The 21,090-nt window shown below is 35.8% G+C and overlaps 1 protein-coding gene and 1 long non-coding RNA gene across 3 annotated transcripts in view; one reads left to right on the forward strand and one right to left on the reverse strand.

Moving 5' to 3' along the window:
• The window catches only part of LOC127861210 (uncharacterized), a 52,837-nt gene extending 35,238 nt beyond the window's left edge, over window positions 1-17,599 (forward strand). The window contains exons 2-6 of one of the 2 annotated variants that reach the window (XR_008040122.1): window positions 8,752-8,821; window positions 10,393-10,525; window positions 10,916-11,079; window positions 16,846-16,900; window positions 17,165-17,599. This is a non-coding gene — a long non-coding RNA (uncharacterized LOC127861210). The remainder of the gene's footprint in view (window positions 1-8,751; window positions 8,822-10,392; window positions 10,526-10,915; window positions 11,080-16,845; window positions 16,901-17,164) is intronic. The other variant, XR_008040121.1, reaches the window with a different exon arrangement.
• On the reverse strand, window positions 9-4,832 carry LOC127861189 (uncharacterized). The gene is made up of 2 exons (XM_052399592.1): window positions 3,568-4,832; window positions 9-1,781 (listed from the first exon to the last, which is right to left on the reverse strand). Exons 1-2 carry the CDS (start codon window positions 4,522-4,524, stop codon window positions 1,698-1,700), a joined length of 1,041 nt encoding a protein of 346 aa, XP_052255552.1. The 5' UTR covers window positions 4,525-4,832; the 3' UTR covers window positions 9-1,697.
• Window positions 17,600-21,090: the final 3,491 nt, after the last annotated feature.

The raw sequence follows: 21,090 nt of genomic DNA on the forward strand, positions 1-21,090 counted from the left end.
ATATTAATACATACAGGTTTTGTAAAGCTAATTTCTCTTTTGCAATTGCATTCGCAGTGTAATAGGATTCTGATATTAAGACAACACATTCATTTATTGATGATGGCAAATACTATATGTATTTGCTATAGTTTCGGAAAGTCTAAAACAGGCCGTTTTGTGTTATTTGAAGAAAATTATCTCTTAAGCACACATAGTGTGCTAAACATTGCTGGAAATTTTCTTTTAGACAAACCCTCAATAAACTCGAATGTGTTGTCTATAATTGAAACCTTAGATTTTAAAAGCGATACATTATTGTTGAAACCTTAGCTGTGTCCAATGATATGCAATATCGAACAAGTAATACCTTCTGCGCTTTGATTGTGATTGCTGCCAATACGTTTGTGAAACTAGATATACACGGCCATGTTAAGATATGTTAACATATATTAGGTTTCCACCAACAGACATGAAATTCGGCAGTCTTATGCGAAAAAGGTCGTTTTCCGTGATCTGTTATCTGTACACAGAGGGCTCTTAAATTCTGCGGTCAAATCATTATTCATTCGCCAAACCCACTTATAAGATCTATGAATGATAATACTATCACATAATATATTTGCTAACTCTTATTTAAAACTATGCTGGACTAAAGCTATTAAAACCATATTTACAATTAAGGCGTTAGCTATATATTGCATAAAAACGTTCACTTAACATGCCATTACCCAAACCTCAAACAACGACTTCGCGATAAATACGTCCAGTCATGGTCTGTTATAATAAACTCACAAAAGAAATAAGCTTTTTGTGTAACACTTAAAAAGGATTATACATTTAAATATATATTGAATGTGTTGATAATGAATGTGTTGCCATAGAAAAGTTCCAACAAGATTTAGACTAAGTGCTTAATCAGACATTGAGACTGGTAGATGCAATAAGATTGCGAGAGAACACAGGAAATGCAAACTATGTAACATGGTTGAATCAGAATATCACTTGCTTATGTATATGAACGCGTTTTCGTGATTTATAAATTAAGCATAAAGCTAACAACTCATTAATACTGACAACAAATTCACATCTTCGATGTCAAGTACTTACACTAGAAATTTAAGAAATATTTCTAAATTTATTTTCAATTATATGTTACAAAGAAATGATTACTTTGATAGTAAGTTATCATGTTGCTTGTTGATAGCACGTATTATGTAAACCAAGTTATTTAGTTATTAGTTATTAATGTATTAATTTTAGGATCTATTTATGTGGTTTTTGTTTGTGTTTAGCATTTCATATGTGTGCTCGTCTTTTCGGATGTTTGTAGTGGATAAAGACATGTATTTGCTGATTCTGTCGATAAACTGTAACCTAAACTGCTATTCTAAAAGCTAGTGTTTTTGTGGTAAATATAAACGTGTGCATTCTAGAAATGTGTTTAAATATGAAATGCCTATTTTTTTAGCTTTAAACTGTTGTTTTTTTTAAGATATATGCGTCATTACACAAGTACGCGCCCTATCTGAAGTGACAATAAGCAAGACGTTAATGTCCGTCCTTGAAACAATGCCGCGGATTGCGAATGGTGTTTAGATCCGTCTTTTAACTAGCATTGACTTGTCTTGCAAACATTAATGTGGTGCGGGTCTAGTGTTTAATTAGGGTCTAAAGCGACATAACCGTAAAATAACCGGTCACTTCAGTATGAACGTTCAGCCAGTTCCTCCAAAGGGTACACAGTGAGGTGCAAAGGGGGATGGTAACCTTGTTGAGGTTAACTCGAAGAGCTTGCGAATCTGGAAAAATAAGACAAAACGCTTAATGTAAATGTTTTTGTGAAATAGTTTTGCAGACTACGGAACAATTATAACAAAAGTTCGAGGAAATTTTATTGATCGCGAACGATTGAGAAAAATAAGAAAACATATGTGGAAATGTTCATCAATACTTTGAAAATTTTCCATTACTTATATACCATTATGAGACATACACAGTCGAAATAACCATACATGAAATACACTTACCATTATTTCAAAATTACCAAGATAAAGATTTCGCGCGTATAACAATTACGTCATTGTATAAGTGTTCATGCGTCATTCATTTCCATGTCGTAATTTTATTATTGCCTGGTCTTTCTGTCTTTTTCTTTTGCTTATTTTTCAAACAAAATGCGGAATCTTGATCAATTGACTGATAAATAAACGAGAAGACTGTCGGCAACATGTCGAGCCTTTTGTCAATTATGATGTAGTTATTGAACAAGCTGCATATCACAAAAATACCTTTGACCGTTGGTGTGACCTTGACATGTGCTAATCGGACTTGCGCATGACTCACTTGTGGTAAATTGTTTTTCTTAAATTGCATGATGGATGATGAAAAAATAAATTATGCTAAAATTTGACCTTTTACCTCTAAGTGTGCCATTGATCTTCGAGTTAGGCAGATTTATATGGTGAACGTTTGTAACAAATGCACTGTTCTATATGCAAATTTTAACCTTTGACCTGTCAGTGCGACCATGACCTTTATACGATTATACCACGTGACACCCTATATCCACATGGCTAACGCTTGGAATAAATCATTTTAAAAGTGCATGATAAATTTTGAAGGAACAGTATGGACAAGGTGTTGTTATGGCAAAATTAAAAAGGTCACCTTGGAGAACATAAACTTTACCTTTTTGGTAAGGAGACACGTGTTTAACACGTCCGTTACCTTTTCAAGATGGACTTCTGTTGAAAGCTATTTTAAAATTGCATGATGATTTATGAAGTTACAGTCAAGACAAGCTGCTTTAAGGCCGAATATTACTTTTGACCTAAAAATGTGACCGACCTTGACTTTTGATATAACACGCGACACGGCGCCAGTTCATGGCGGTCACTTGTGTTAAGTTATTTTAAAACTGCATGATGAACGATGAAGTGAGTATACGGACAAGACGTAAGATGGCCACGTCTGACCTTTGATATCTTAGTCTGCTCTTGACCTATTACTTAGGGAACGAATGTTACACGCAATCCGTCGTCTTATGATGGTGGTCAGTTGTAATAAGGTTTTAAAGTTGTGCATGATGAATGACAACGTCAAATTTCGGACCAGCTGGGAGGCACACTTACACACGCACATGCACGCGACCATTGTTGTTGGTATATAACGCTTTCCTCAAGCTGGCTCGACAAAAAAACAGGCCATCGCCCAATACAGAGAAGTTTATTTGCGCGCTTCAGGGAAGAGGACAATTACAACGAACGAGGCATGGTATAGGGGAGATAAACCTGGGTAATGGATAGGTTAGGGTTAGGGTTAGGGGTCGGGTAAGGGTCAAGGTATGTGTTAAGGCTAACCCTTACCAAAACCCGACACCTATCCCTAACCCTTACCCTTACCCTAACCCTCTAACTCCCCCCATGCGCATTACAATATAATGCCTCGCTCGTTGTCGTTGTCCGCTTCCCTACAAAAACATGAACGATCCGCCAAGGCTCGTGGTTACTAAATTTCGTTACTCTCTATTAGTATTCTTATTTAAATACTCTTTGCATGGCAAATATAATCAGAAAAACAAATTACATGCAAAGGTCCATAAGTATCTTTGTTTGTGGTGCCGTCCCTGGCCGAACAGCTTCTCCCGTTGTCAGTTATTGTCCATCTTTTATCTTCCTGCATCAAGGTATCGGCGAAAGTTGAATCTCCACAGATATTTTTATTAAAATAGACAAATATTGCGCTATATTCGACACTTCTTCTGTACATACCTTTAATTATTCTGTTACGAATTTCCCAAGGATTAATCAATCTGTAAATATCTTCTTTTTCCAAAATCGCTAACAAAATTTTAATAAACAAGATTTTTTTTAAATCGTTCGTCCCATAGGTTACAATCTTTATCATTTCCTCGCTGAGCTGAATGAAAACTTTGTCTTCACGAATATCAATAGCAGAAAATTTCAGAAAATCCTTATAGAACATAAAAAATATATCGTTCCAAGTCCAGAGATATCTTTCTTTATTCGCCATTTGAAGTTGTTTTGGATTCAGACACTCATCCATATCTTCTAGAATAAGTTTTGGAATCTTTGATTCGCATTTGTGTTGAATTCTTTCAATTTCCGGTGAAATGTCGGCGATCTGTTTTTGCCAGAAATCGTTTATCCTTGAGAAACTCAAGATCTTAGAAGTACCTAACACCGTGAGTTCAATGAGAAGACTATTTAACATAAGCTCATTCATTTCTGTTTGCAAGTCCTGTAATGCAGTTAAATTACAACGGGATGTATCTGCAAGCTTTTCAATTATATTTTTGTTGATTTCAGGAATAACTTGTAGTAAATGTTTTGAAAGGTAACGTGCTCTAGGAATCGCTAATGGAGATCTTGCCATAAATACTCTTTTATAGTCCGAACGTTCTGGTTCTTTGGCTTCTAGTAAATTCTTTAAATCAATCATAATACTATGTATTTGCAAATGCGTTTCGTCTATTTTGTTTATCTGCAACATCAAAGGAATGACAGTCCTGAGTTTCTCCATTGAATCAATTTTACTGGATAACGCAATAAGTATCTTATTGTTTTCTTCCAACGGTTTGTTTTCATTGTAAACTTTGTAAATACTCACGGCAACTCTGCAGTGCGAAAAACTAAAGAAACAGCGTCATTTGATGTAGAAACACCCACAGGCAGCAAAAGTGTGCTAAGTAAACCGAACACGAACATCGACCCCATGTCTGTTGTTTGTTTTTTTTCAACCGAAACTATTATCCCTCTCACGTATTTAACTCATATCATTTTAAAGTTCAATGCTAAACATCTACTTTAAATCGGTAATGAATCATGAATTTTCTCATTCGATTGTGTTTGATAACACTTGGTGCAGTTGTTTAAATATCTTACCTCTGGTTTATCATGTTATCTTATGGACTTTGAAAATGGAACATTAATAAGTGGTTTATGACAGACATTAGTTGATTATTCATCAACTATTTAAAAAAAACTAACTGCTTGGTTTGTGTATACCTTGCCGATATTAAAGTCAGTGCGATTTTGACAACGTACAATAGTGCGATGATTAAGGGTGTCACGTGTACAGATTTTTCTAAACGTTTAAACGAAATGAAATAAACGAAACGTTGCCGTTTAAACGGTATCCCTATGTCCGTTTAAATAGCATCAGCACCATCGCTTATCCAAACTGAAAATAGTTATTTCCGGAAGTAATATTCAGTGCATATCCCATTCCCGCAATGACGTCATATTTAAACCATAAAATTTTATTAAACAGACCATCCGTATCACCACATGTGTATTCGTCATTTTATTAAATATTTTAAGAACGTCGAAAATAATGTAAAACATCGATGAAAAATACTTTTTTCCGAAAACGACACTCCAAAACAAATGCACGTATTTTGCACATGAAATACAATGTGTATATCGTTTGACCGCAGAAAATGAAAAACCAGTTAACTAGCAAAAAAGTAATCAATATATAAATTTGGTTAAAATATTGTTTTTCAACATGCTACCGCAGTGTTTTACTTTGCTAATCAATCAATTAAAATGTTTCAAGATGGCGGCATATGCACTGTTTCGTTGCCAAGTTGTAAGATTTTCGGAAAGTAGCGAAGATTTTCCGTTAGTTTCCGTTCATATCTGTGCCATCCGCTAACCAATCAGAAATAAATTACTGCCGAATTCGGTAGCCCGGATTTACTGCAAGTACCCGGATTTCGCAATTCTTCATCGATATACTTCGTACGGCTAGTCGGCTACGTTATTTGCACCCCAATATTTATTATATTGATATTGACTGTCGTTTAAACGTTTACTGTTTTGGTAAACGTTTTTCAGCAAAACACGAAACGCGACCGTTTAAACGTTTAAACGTGACACCCTTAGCGATGATACGCGTAAAACTGAACAACTGTAGCTTCTATCAATAACAATACATGTTCAATATCTGAATGTGTTCACTCTTTTAAATTGACATGACGCCGCCTGTCAATCAAGTTCTTATCTAAGAACTGATCTACCAATCAGCGATCGATTAATTTGGCGCGTTAGTTAGCAACGCACTATCCGCCATTTTCTAGACAAGCTATGTATTGGTTCGCTTTTACTTTCTTTTGTTTACCTCTTTAATAAAAGTGGATTAAAATGGTTAAACGGTGTCGATGGGGACTATGTAACTCGGACAATCGATATCCTGAAAGATTAGTTGGTGACATTTAATTTATATCGTTTCCAAAGCCGACAATATATCTTCAGAAGTGTAAGAGATGTATACATGCATGCGGTTGTCACCACGAACAACTGAACGTCAACACTGTCAAAGACAATTATAATATATTTTTATCGGATATACTAGCTGATTTAAAAAGTTTATGTTATCGATCTGATTATCACATTATATTTCACGTTTTTTTAAATAGTTTTATCAGTTACTAGGTCATTAATGTACAGAAGCGAGGTTCATCTTTATTACTTAAAGAGAAATAAAACCCAGCATGAAGCCTAATTCGTGCTGTGTTTTATTACTCTGATAGTAATGCACTTTATTGCCATTATACATGTTATTAGAAGGTGACACGTGATATATTATATTAATAACGGTATCTACACATGTGCAGACATGTGATGTCACCAATGAACGCTTTTAATCCACCTTTGAGATCGAATGCCTAGTCCTCATTTTTCAACGAGTTTCGTTTGATTTGTTCGAAAAAAAAGCGAAATGAAATAAGGCAAAACGGTGTGAATAGGTTGTATGTAACTCTGACATTTGGTATCCATAAGTTAGATTAATTAAATATATACCATTTCAAACGCGGAAATGCGGTCTTGACAAGAGCAAGTGGAAGCTTCAATGTGTAGAATTACCGAGATCACCCTTATGGAGCATGTATTTATTTAAAAAAAACTGGAAATGTTATGTTAGAAATAACTACGCATTATTAAGTATGAATTATATCACGTGTGCTTGTAGAATAATAGAAAAGATTGGTACCAACTTTGCGTAACTTAACGAAATCCCCGTTATAAATCGAGTTTTGTGTGTGTCAGAAACAAGTGAAAACGATTACATGTTTCTATTTTAATAGAATCGAATCGATAAATGCCACATAATAAGGTTTATTATTACTGATATAACCAATAAATGCCGAACTTGGGAGAAGTCGGTACCTGCGCCAGCGTCTGATACAGGTAGCTTTACTGAATTCCCTTTCATACAGCGCTACTTTATATATGACAATGACCAAACTTATTGTGCTGTCTTGCACTTTGAATTATAGTGATTTATAAAATTCCCATAAGCAATGTTCAATATTATTAATATCACTTTTATACGTAATAACTTGTGGGATTTTGGTACACTTGGAGTCAGAAAGCGTGTAAAACTTCACCGAAATCCCAGTTTAAAGCGCTATTTCGTGTCAAATACACGAGTGGAAATGTTTTGTAAATAACATGGGTAAATGCCGTTGAAGAAGTGTTAATTTATTGCTAATACCAACATCACACGTAATAACAGGTTCGATTTCGGTCAGCGCGCAAGCGTTTGAGAGCGTTATTCATGTACCGAAAAACCCGTTATAATTCGCTGATGTTCTCTATAAACGTATATTTTTGGCAATCGCAGAATAACTTAATGACACAAACCCCTTATACAAGTGTCATATGGTGTCAAAAAGTCCATAACAATATTCCGGAATATCGCGTTAATCTACATGCAGTATATAGGCAATGAAGCCATTTTGGTGTTAGCTTGTCTAGGTTTGCTACCCGCTGAGCCACGTGATTAAGTGGGCGGAGCGATCATATATAAGGCGTCATGTCAATTGTTGTACATACAGGCTATACTTTATTTATTTTTTGTCAAGTTAACTATCACCATAATCATGGTCTGTCATGGTTTAAAGTAACAAATACTCAAATAAACGAATATTTCGTACAATGATTTAAAACAAATAAAGTTAACACATAAAAAATCAGTGTTCCTTACAGAAAAAGCTAGATGTGGTATGGTCACATATATTTAACGGGATACAAAATGCTCATTTTTATTTTTGTTTTGTGTGTCACAATATATACCCCAGAATTTCTGGCGACGAAATCCGAACATTTACGAGCGAACGCGAGATTTGCTTCGGGCAGCGTCGCAAGCACGACTCAAGTTTACTATTACCGTGACCATGGTCTGTGATGGTTTTAATAGTTTTCATTACAGCCACATATTGACAAGAACCAAAAGCCCTCACCTACTACTGCCACTAATAATTCCGTAAGACTTCATGGAGTGAAGCGGAATTAATGACGTGGGTACCCGATGATTTTTAGTTGCTCGTTTGCGAATAACTAGGTTAGTACCGTGTTCTCAGAATCGTATTGAGTAAACTATTGAGGGAATATATAGTGAAAATTTTTCATTTAGCCACTCAGCATTGTATTTATGACTAGCACTTATAAACCTCATCTAGCCATAGAAAAGGAACGGGACTAATCTACAGGTAAATTGTGATGTTGAAAGTTCAATACACTATGCAGGGGGGGGGGGGGGCATGCGTATACGGGAGCTTACCGGATTTAAGTGAGGGTAGTTGAAACTAAACTTCAAAGATGGCGTCGTTTCTTGGGTTTTCTTGAAGGAATAGGGGATATTTCCACCCGGTAAGCCCCTTTGTATTTATAATTATTTTAAATGAAAACGCCCATTCGGCTCTCCGGTGTTTGTGATCCCCTCGTTTTTTTTTGTTTCAAGATCGTAGACGTCGGGATACAAAAGTTATTGAAGGAAACCCGTCCACAAATATGTTGTCTCCTTACTTGAGGTTCGAGAAATGGGATGTACAAATATCATGTTCACGTATAATACACAGTATTGACGCACGAGTACGGTAAAATATAACTAAAATCATGATTATTTCATTTTTCCGACACCGTTTTATCTCTTATAACTTATTAATTGTCAAAAACTATATGTTTAATTCCTCTTACGGAACTCACTTCCTTTTTGGGACATGACTTCCAAATGACCAACAGCTCTTTCCTATGTTTACGAGCTTGACGCGAAAACCGTCCTATCTTAAATAAAGTTTATAAGTGTGCATCGATGTTATAGTTGTACAGCAAGTAACATGGTGCAATAAACGTGTTTTAGTTCACTTAGCACAACGTGCTCATGGTGAGCTTTTGGGATCTCCTATTGTCCGTCGACCGTCGTGCGTCCGTCGTTCGTCGTCAACATTTTGGCTTGTGAACACTCTAGAGGCCACAGTTTTTGTCCAATCTTCATGAAACTTGGTCCAAAGATTTGTCCCAATGATACCTCGACCGAGTTTGAACTAGGTCATGCTGGGTCGAAAACTTGGTCACTAGGTCAAAAAAAGAAAAACCTTGTGAACACGGTTGAAGTCACATTTGGTGCCCAATCTTTATGTTACTTTGTCAAAATGTTTGTCTAAATGATATGTTGGTTGAGTTCCAAAATGGTTCCGGTCCGTTGAAAAACATGGCCGCCAGGGTGCGGGGCAGTTTTCCGTATATTGTTTTAGAGAAACCTTGTGAACACTCTATAAGTCACAATTTTTGCCCAATCAAGAAACTTGGTCAAAAATGTGTTTTTATTAATATTTCGGACGAATTGGAAAATGGTCTAGATCGGTGAAAAAAAATGGCCGCCAGGGGGTGGGGTAGTTTTCTCCTAATGTATATAGTGAAAACATGTGAAGTCACATTTTTGGTCAAATCTTGGTCAGAACATTTGTTTTCTGGATACGACGGTTGAGCTCGAAAATTGTTCGGATCGGTAAACAAACATGGCCGCTAGAGGGTGGGTCATTTTCCTTATATTAACATAGTAAAAAAAAGCTTGTGAACACTCTAGTTCATCAAATGTGGTACGCTGTCACTTTTTACTTTCTGAGAACTTCCTGAATCATACATACTGTATTAGTATTACTACATACAGCATCAAACCAATATATCGTTTCAATTGGTTTACAATATTTGTTTAATTTATGCAATACAATTGCAATGTCACAGTCTGGCAGGAGCACTGCAACCAATGAATCTGATCATCATCTGTATGCTGATGGTCAGCAACTGTGACCATAAACCTGTAGTATACAGTTAATAACTTAAACTCTTGATACATTTTAACGTCTATAATCTGAAGAGCCTCATGCCAAAGGATAGACAATGTCACTGAAGTCATTTTCAGGCTTGAATGACTATCTGACACGCCTCACTGGGCAACCTTTTTTTCAATCTTGATTGAATTTTTAACATTTTTTTCGCAAATAAATGAAGTTGTTAAACTTGTTATGAATGTATTTATCAGATTATTTTTATACATCAATCAAAGTGGTTTGAATTTTACTGTTTTTTTGTTCCATTTTAGGGTCATGAGCTACCATACAGCCACCCCCAAAATGTATGAGAAAAATATGTTTTACCATTCAAGTGGAAATTAAAAATGAATGCCAATTGTTCATTTTGCATCTAATGTTTACCCCCATCCAAAATAGTTTCATGTGAGTATCACTCTTTGCACATCCTCTTAGTGTTTTGCAAATGAATAATTGAATTTCTGCGGGCTAAGTTTTGTACAATTATGATTGTTAGTCTCAAAAATGTGTTTTTTTATTTCGTCATCATCTGCCTCTTGGATCTTGCCCAAACTTGCATCCGGTGGCCTTATATTGTCGTCTTGGGGGATGAGTGCATATATATATATATATATATATATATATATATATATATATATATATATATTAGAATATATATATGAAAATATGATAATTTGAGTGTGAAATTAACTATTCAAAATATAAGTAAAAAAATTAGCTTACTCATGCGTTTTAATTGACAGTTTTGGCAAACAAAGGCATTCATTTGGCTTGGAATTATTTTTATTTTTTTAGTAAAAAGGGTTGTTGCATTAATGAGGGTATGGCCGGGTTCATCAGAGCATAGTACAGGGCGGATCTCTGAAACGTCTACAGTTTGCTTACCTGCATGTGTAGATGATCTTAAAGACAGGATTTTTTGCTTCAAGAAGTGTTGGCAGAATTATGGGCTTATATAGGTTGGTCTTTTGTATATTTTTTTTAGACCCAAAATGGTCAGGTGTGACTTAAACTCCTCTTTAACTGCTGGTTGGATCTTGGTTAGAAAGAAAAAAATTGTGACTGCAACCAGTTTTGGCTGAATTATGGCCCTTTTTTCAACTGTAGAATATATTTGCGGATTTTTCAGTGTGTTCATTGTTTTGTTGTTGTTGTTTTTTTTTTGTAGGGGGGGACTTCAGTGTCTGTAACACATTCTTCATTCATTATAAATATCTGAACATGTTTTTATTGTTGATGTATCAAAATATAGAATTTCATGAATTAGGTGAGTGTGAAATAAATGCCTGCATGGTTCAGAAACACAAGTGTTTCATCAGATGTTGCTATATAGTTCACTTATAATGTATGCAATTATGATCACCAAGGAATGACTTCAATTAACCCATTTATGCCTAGTGGACTCTCCCATCCTTCAAAATTGGATCAATTCATTTCCAAAATTAGGGATGTCTAGTATATTTATTTCTATATTTAGAATATTTCTTACAGAAATTCATTTAAGCAAAAAGCGCAGACCCTGATCAGACGCCGCATCATGCGGCGTCTCACTTGGGTCTACGCTGTTAGCCAAGGCCTTTTTTCTAGACGCTAGGCATAAATGGAATAAGTTTGAGGACATTTTGGGGTGAGATGCTGTGTGAATGATATCGCATAACGACAAAAAGCTGACTTGCAGATTAACTACGCAGAAATGGACTAACTGGGTGATAGGTAAATAAATGCCCAAGATAATAGCCCTGTTAAACAACGTGAAATTGTTTGCCTAGTACAAACAAACCTCCGTAGATAACAACTGTTTTAGAATTGTGAAATTTAAATTAAAAGTTAGAAATACAGATTTTTTAGTGTTTATTGATAACGTTGCAGCAGTGAAATATGATTCATATTTAAAGGTCAGCATTTTATCTGACATCATCAGCTTCATGTCAAGACAGGATTTTGTTGACTCTACGAAAAGCCCTGTGGCTAACAAGTTTTTATTTTGTCAGCTGTTTCGAGCACATAACTGACCATTTCGCATAAGTGTTCATTGATTTTGGATCAATGATTATTTTGGAAAAAAAGAGTCTTGTTTCATTTTAAAATGAAGCGTATTAAATAAAATGGAAATTATAACATTTCATCAACTGGATGTAATAGTGTAACCGACAGTTTGTAAATTTTTTAGGAGTACATATTTTCAGAAATATTTTAAGAGCTCATGGTGAGCTTTTGGGATCACCTTTTGTCCGTCGTCCGTCGTTCTTCGTCAACATGTTACCTTATTAACACTCTAGAGGCTACATTTCTTGTTCGATCTTCATGAAACTTGGTCAAAACAGTTGTCCCAATGATACCTCGACTGAGTTCGAACTTGGTCATGCTGGATCAAAAACTAGGTCACTAGGTCAAAAAAAAGAAAAAAAACTTGTGAACACTGTGGAAGTCACATTTGATGCCAAATCTTCATGTAACTTTGTCTAAATGATATGTTGGTTGAGTTCCAAAATGGTTCCGGTCCGTTGAAAAACATGGCCGCCAGGGGGTGGGGCAGTTTTCCTTATATGGCTTTAGAGAAAAACTGTGAACACTCTAGAAGTCACATGTTTTGCCCAATCCTCATGAAACTTGGTCAAAGCTTTGGTTTTATTGATATTTCAGACGAGTTTGAAAATGGTCTATATCGGTGCAAAATCATGGCCGCCAGGGGACGGGGCAGTTTTCTCTATATGTTTGTAGTGAAAATATGTGAACACTCTAGAAGTCAAATTTATGGTCCAATCTCCATGAAATTTGGTCAGAATATTTGTTTCCTGGATACGACGATTGAGTTCGAGTTCGAAAATTGTTCGGATCGGTAAAAACATGGCCGCCAGGGGAGGGGGTTTATTTTCCTTGGATACGACGTTTGAGTTCAAAAATTGTTTTGATCCATCTAGTAACATGACCGCCAGGGGGGGTCATTTTCCTTATATTTATATAGTAACAAGAAATGTGTTTGTCAGAAACACTATGTCCCCTTCTGCGCCGCTTTGATTTTTTATTTTTGATTTTTTTTTACCTTTGACCTTGAAGGATGACCTTGACTTTGACCTTTCACCTCTCAAAATGTGTTTGTCAGAAACACTATTTCCCCTTATGCGCCGCTTTGATTTTTTTTACCTTTGGCCTTGAATTATGACCTTGACCTTTCACCACTCAAAATGTGCAGCTCCAGGAGATACACATGCATGCCAAATATCAAGTTGCTTTCTTCAATATTGCAAAAGTTATGGCAAATGTTAAAGTTGGAGCAAACAAACACACAAACACACAAACACATAAACCAACCAACCAACCAACCAACCAACAGACAGGGCAAAAACAATATGTCCCCCACGATAAGTGGTGGTGGACATAAAACGCTTGTGAACACTCTAAATGTCACTTAATTTGGCCAATCATCATGAAACTTCGTCAAAACATTGGTTTTATTGATATGTCGGATGAGTTTGAAAATGGTCGTTATCAGTGGAACAACATGGCCGCCAGGGTGGGGCAGTTTTCTCTATATGTATGTAAGAAGCATTTTCCTTATATAAATATAACAAACCGATCACATAAAACATTAATTTAAACAATAAGACTACTAGCAACAAATACATCAGCATCTTCTTTCAATTTCAATCATATTGTCTGTGAGAGAAGATTCACTTTGTTTTCAAATTCATATTTATTCTTTTATAACGATTTTTACATCAGCAGGTAAACAGTTCCTGTCTTTGATCGCTTTATAATAAAAAGTAGTGCTGGTAAAACCATTCACTTGAGGACATTGAGGTAAATAAAAGTTATCTTTACTATGTCTACTTGTTATCACTATGTATATCAGACACTAAACTAAAATTATTATACAAAAAAGGTCATGTAAGAAGGACATTTCTTGTTAACAATTTTATAAACATGGTTGAGTGCTAATTGCTTAACTTTGTTTTGAACATTTTACCAACCAATAGTACTGAAATCTTTAACTTTCAAAGATGTTCTAGAGTCATATCCGTGAATACATTTAACAACATTATTCTGTATAACTTGTAATCTATTTTTAACTGGTTACTAATACCATCATACTATGAAGAGCTAGCATAGCCAAAATGACATTGAACCAATGAGTTACATAACAATTTTCTTAATTCCATATTTGAACAGTGGTTTTGTCTATACAAGAACAGGGGCGTAGCTGCTATTAGGCACAGCAGGGTCGGGCCTACAATTTGTTTTGAAACATGAAAAGATTAAATTGCTTCAACTTCGAAAAAACGCATTAAAATGTTGACCCTGAAGGTGGTGAGGTGAAAGAAATCTGCATTTCATATTGACATGATCCTCAGGCAATGGATTCTGGTCTTGTTCAAAGGGCATATCTTCCAATCATCAACTCTACTTCTTTCTATATAGACATGCAGACAGTATTATTGGAAAGAATTCCCATGGTTTGACTTGTGAATAAGTGAGTGTTACAGTTTTAAATGTTTTTCTGTTCCATTTTGTTTTAAAATTTAGTTCTCTGGTATAAAGATAATACAGTAAAATTTAGTTCTCTGACATTGAGATAAAACAGTAAAATATCATAGAAATACAGGCCAAAGTCTTATATTTTCTTACCTTATTATTTGTCTAGATATGCTTTAAATCTCACCACAGGCGTTAGAGGATTTAAACGATTTCCGGGGGAGGACCCCCGCACACACACCCCGTTTTTATGTAACATATTCGGGCGTACATCTCAAAAAATGCTAGCTACGTCCCTGAAGAATCTTATTCTTGAGTTCATCTTTTTAATAATATTATTAACAATAGATGTAGCAGAAAGATCAGTATCGAATATTGAACCACGGTGTTCAACAGATGATTGAGAAACAATAGTGTGATCATTACATTTTACATTAACATTATGAATTTTAGATAATTTCCTTTTGGAACCAAACACTATACATTCAGTTTTTCCAAGGTGTAAAGACAGTTTGTTATCCACTAACCATAAAATACAATTTTCAAGTTCTTTACAAAAAACACTACTGATGATACTAGGATCTTTGTGAAAATAAAGGATGACACTTTCATCACCATAAAGAATAAGTTTACATAAATACAATAATCACAAATCACTAATATCCTATATCAGTGTTAAGGCATTATGAAATGGAAATGGGTGTGACAAGTAACAAGAACCCTACGCATTTACATCACAAAACATCTGATATCTACAATTACTGGGTATAATATATATGTTGAAAATTAATACAAAGAGGGCAATACACGCTAAACGAAGAATCAGTTTTTAGCTCCACTGGCCAAATGTGTTCAAATTATGCCCCTAGGTCAAAATTGACCCTGCCCCGGGGTCACAAAATATAAAATTGCTCATTTAAGGCCTATTTTGTGAAAGCTTTCAAAATCTTCTCGTCCATAACCATTGGGCATGGTTTCAAATTTGGTATGTACATAACCATTGGGCATGGTTTCAAATTTGGTATGTAGAGACATCTAATAATCCTCTACCAAATTTGTTCAAATTATGTCCCTGGGATCAAATTTGACCCTGCCCAGGGGGTCACAAAATTGAACATATGCGTATATAGGGTCTATTTTGTGAAAAATTTACAAATCTCGTCCATAACCATTGGGCCTAGGGCCTAGGGCTACCAAATTTGGTATGTAGTGGCATCTTATAGTCATCTGCCAAGTTTGTTCAAATTATGCCCCTGGGGTCAAGTTTGACCCAGCCCCGAGGGTCAAAATATTGAACATATGCTTATTTAAGGCCTCTTTTGTAAAAACTTAAAAAATTTCTTGTCCATATCCATTGGGCCTAGGGCTACCAAATTTGGTATGTAGTGGCATATAAAGTCCTCTACCAAGTTTGTTCAAATTATGCCCGTGGGGTCAAGTTTGACCCTGTCCCAGGGGTCACAAAATCGAATATATGCTTATAAAGTGCTTATTTTGTGAAAACTTTAAAAATCTTTTGTCCATATCCATTGGGCCTAGGGCTACCAGATTTGGTATGTAGTGACATCTTATAGTCCTCTATCAAGTTTGTTCAAATTATGCTCCTGGGGTCAAGTTTGACCCTGCCCCGAGGGTCACAAAATTGAACATATGCTTATATAAGGCCTATTTTGTGAAAACTTTAAAAACTTCTTGTCCATAACTGTATGGCATACCAAAATTAGTATGAAGTGACATTTAATAGTTCTCTTCTTAGTTTGTTCAAATAATGCCCCTGGGTTCAAATTTGAAACTGTCCCGGGGGTCACAAAATTGAATATATGCTTATAAAGTGCTTATTTTGTGAAAACTTTAAATATCTTATTGTGCATAGCCATTGGACCTAGGGCTACCAAATTTGGTATGTAATGACATCTTATAGTCATCTACCAAGTTTGTTCAAATTATGCCCCTTGAGTCAAGCTTGACCCTGCGCCGAGGTTCACAACATTGAAAATATGTTGATATAAGGTCTATGTTGTATTTGTAAAAACTTTAAAAATTTATTTTCCATAACTTACCTTAGATTACCTTAGATGAGTTCTTGAAGAAGGCCCTCAGCCTCTGACTCAAGCTCTTCATTTTCTTTATCTCTTCCGGTCGAGATTTTAGCTTCAAAGTTGTAAACAATTTCTTGGTTTTTCCAATATTTATCAAGTCTTGCCTCAAATGACTTTATAGATGTAGCTGTAATAACGCTGTTTGGTAATGAGTTCCAGGTGTCAACGACTCGGTGGCTGAATGAGAACTTTCTGATGTCCAAACGAGGTCTTGTCTTATATAATTTCTTATTGTTTCCCCTAGTTACGCTTTCTTGATTCAGTTTTAACAATTCCTTTTCATCAAAATAATATTTTCCATTCAGTAGTTTATAAACTTCTATCATATCCCCTCTTACTCTTCTATAAATCAATGTTGGTATGTTCAATTTCTTTAATCGTTCTTCATATGATATGTTGTTTAGTCCAGGAATCATTCTAGTAGCCCTAATCTGCATGTTTTCAACTGTAATAATGTCTTTTTTTCTTGTAGGGGCACCAGATGGGATGGGCATATTCAACGTGAGGTCTGATCAGTGCAGTATATAACTTTTTGAATGTTGGAATGTCAAGGTATTCAAAGGATCTTCTCATTGCACCTAATACTGAGTTTGCCTTATTTACTTTTTCAGTTAAATGTTGTCCAAATGTAAGCTTATCGTCTATGGTGACCCCTATATCTTTCTCTGCATGGCTTATTTCCATAGGTTTCAAGTCTGGTCTTAATTTGTATGTTCTTTCGCACAATTTCTTATTACTTATAGTCATTGTTTTACATTTGTCTGGATGGAATCGGAGCAGCCACTTGTCAGACCATTTACTCATGCTAAATATGTCTTGCTGGAGCATTTCTATGTCTTTTCCGAGGCAATTTCCCTGAATATTTTTGTGTCATCTGCATATAAATACAGCTGGCTATCATTTTCTATGTTTTCAGTGATGTCGTTAATGAAAATTACGAAGAGCATCGGTCCGAGCACTGATTCCTGGGGTATTCCGCTCGTAACTGGTTGCCACTTTGACTCACTTCCATTAACTATGACTTTCTGTCTTCTGTATGAGAGAAAGTTTTCAATCCAGTTTATAAAATTATTTCCGAAGCGATATATTTTCAGTTTGTGCACGAGACGCCGGTGTGAAACTTTATCGAAGGCTTTTATGTAATCACAGTATACCACGTCGATGGAGCCTCCTCGATCAAGTATCTCTGTCCATTTATCGAGCACAGCTAGTAACTGTAAAACTGTTGATCGACCAGATATGAAACCAAATTGATTTTCACTAAACAGGTTATGATTCTTCATATGTTTTACCATTTTCTCCCTTACTATCTTTTCGAGCAGTTTACACAGAATGCATGTTAAGCTGACTGGCCTATAGTTACCGGCATCTTTTTTGTCTCCCTTTTTATAAATAGCAGAATTGTGTGCAGTTTTCCATTCATCAGGCAGGGTACTTGTGTCTATGATATTTTTAAAGATGATACAGATTGGTAATGATAATGTGCTACTAAGTTCTTTCAGTATTCTTGGGCTCAGCTGGTCAGGACCTGGGGTTTTATTGATAACCAGTTCCTCTAGTTTCTTTTGTACTAGTTCAACTGTGATGTCAATCTCATCTTCAATTGGACAATCTTTCAACTGAATATCTGGTAGTTCATCATTGGGTTCTTGCGTGAATACTGACGAGAAGAATTCCCCGAGAACATTTGCCTTTTCGTAGTCTTTTTCAGTTAACGACTCCTTCTTGTCATCTTTGTATAAATCTGAGATTGTGGACTGAGTCTTTGATTTTGTATAACGTAAGCCCAAAACCGTTTTGGATTATCATTAGCCGACAAAGCTATATCTTCTTCATACTTTTTTATTGATTGTCTTGTTAATTTTCTAACCTGATTTCTTACTCTCTTGTACTGTTCAAAAGCTCTTTCATCTCCAGTATTTCTATACCTATTCCATAATCTTTCTTTTCTTCTCATTTTACTTTTTAACTTTTTCGATAATTGTATTCCATGTTTCTTACTTGGTTTGTTAGCACTCGACTTTTTTCTTGGTATATGCTTTTGGATAGCCTCATTTACTTTCTCTGTGAAAAATTTCCACTGTTCATCTAATTTTTTATTTCTAATGGCACTTTCCCAATCTATGCTAAGTGTCTCTTTCATTGCATCTAAATCGGCTTTTGCAAAGTTAAGTCTCTATCTTGCATGATGATTTTGAGAATAACCGTAAAAGTTAAATGTTATAACAGAGTGGTCACTCTTCCCTAGTGGGTTTTCAATGCTTACACTATTTATCATTCCTTCCTCATTGCTGAATACAACGTCTAGAAGTGATGGATCTGCGTCTCCCCTTCCACGCGTTGGCTCATGTACGTGTTGATACCAGAAGCTGTCTCTGATGCACTCCACTTATTCAAAACTGAAGTCACCTGGTCCCTTGTCTGTAGACATATCACCCCAGTAATTATTTGGCAAGTTCAGATCACCTACTGTAACAAAGTGTGAGTATTTCATAGCAGTGATTTCAGTGATCAAACTACAAAGCTTTTGACATTCTTCTGTGTTCATACTAGGGCTACGATATACTGATGTGAAGAGTAACTTGTCACATTTATTCAGGCTTATTTCAACACTTAGATATTCATTGTAGACTGTCTTAAATGATACCTGGAGTGGTGTGTAACCCGTACTTCCGGTTGGTAAAACGAAAAAACTGCAGAAGAAAATTATTAATTATGTTAATAGTAGCTTGTAAACTATAGGAAAACCTAGTTTATTTTGACAATAAAACCCACTAGTAAAGATCCATTGCAAAGATTTTTTTGCAAAAACACAGAGAAATGTCCGATAAACAATCTGACTCAAGCAACACAAAGGACAAGATGGCGGCCACCGGCCACCCCCCACCCACTAAAGTTGTAAACAAGGGAGCAAGGAGGAAGGCCTCAGCAAACACTGCGGACAGGGAAAGATCAGCATCAAGGGACAGCATGAAAAGCTCTTCCAGAAATGTTTCCCCTAGTAAATCTGCGGTTTGGACTTGTGATACATGTAATGAAAAATTCTCAAATGAAAATGACTGCCTGTTTACCTGTCAGTACTGTGATGTTAACCATAGGTGTTTGAAATGTCTCGGAATACCAAAGACTGCATACAAAGCTGTTGGTAATAGAATTGATATGCCATGGTTTTGTACAGTGTGCCTAGAAAAAACTTTGAAAACTCTCAAAGATCAAAAAAGTATTGAGGATCGATGTTCAGATTATCTTTCAGACTTCTCACGTAAGATTGAAGAAAGGCTGACAAAGATGGAGGCTGACATGGCATAGGGCTACCAAGTTTGGTATGTAGTGACATGTAATAGTTCCCTTCTTAGTTTGTTCAAATAATGCCCCTGGGGTCAAATTTGAAACTGCCCCGGGTGTCACAAAATCGAATATATGCTTATAAAGTGCTTATTTTGTGAAAACTTCAAATATATTCTTGTCCATAACCATTGGGCCTAGGGCTACCAAATTTTGTATGTAGTGACATCTAATAGTCCTCTACCAAGTTTGTTCAAATTATGCCCCTGGGGTCAAGTTTGACCCTGCGCCGAGGGTGACAACATTGAACATATGCCAATATAAGGCCTATTGTGTGAAAACTTTAAAAACTTCTTGTCCATAACTGTATGGTATAGGGCTACCAAATTTGGTATGTAGTGACATGTAATAGTTCTCTTCTTAGTTTGTGCAAATTATGCCCCTTGGGTCTAATTTGATCCAGCCCGGGGGATCACAAAACTAAGCATACGCTTATATGGGGCCTATTTTGTGAAAACTTTAAAAATCTTTTTGTCCATAACCATTGGGCCTAGGGCTACCAAATTTTGTATGTAGTGGCATCTAATAAACCTCTACCAAATTTGTTCAAATAAAGCCTCTGGGGTCAACTTTGACCCTGCCCCCGGGGGTCACAAAATTGAATAAACGCTTATAGTTATAAAGTGCCTATTTTGTGAAATTTTTAAAAATCTTCTTGTCGAAAACCGTTCGGACTATGGCTACCAAATTTGGTATGCAGTAACATCTTATAGTCCTCTACCAAGTTTGTTCAAATTATTTCCTTTGGGTCAAATTTGACCCTGACCCGCGGGTCAAAAAATTGAACATTATATACGCTTATATCTTGCTTATTTTGTTAAAACTGTTAACATATTCTTATCCTTATTTCTAGGACCTAGGGCTACCACATTTTGTATGTAGTGAGGTATAGTAGTCCTCTACAAAGTTTGCACAAATTATGCCCCTGGGGTTAAATTTGACCCAGCCCAGTTGGGCAAAAAAGTGTACATGTGCTTAAATAGGGCCTATATTTAAGTATTTGCACATGCCGAGAATATTTGTTTCAGCCTTTTTTCATCAGTGTAGCGATAC

The sequence above is a fragment of the Dreissena polymorpha genome, chromosome 15, assembly GCF_020536995.1.
Source record: "Dreissena polymorpha isolate Duluth1 chromosome 15, UMN_Dpol_1.0, whole genome shotgun sequence".
NCBI classification, from domain to species: domain Eukaryota; kingdom Metazoa; phylum Mollusca; class Bivalvia; order Myida; family Dreissenidae; genus Dreissena; species Dreissena polymorpha.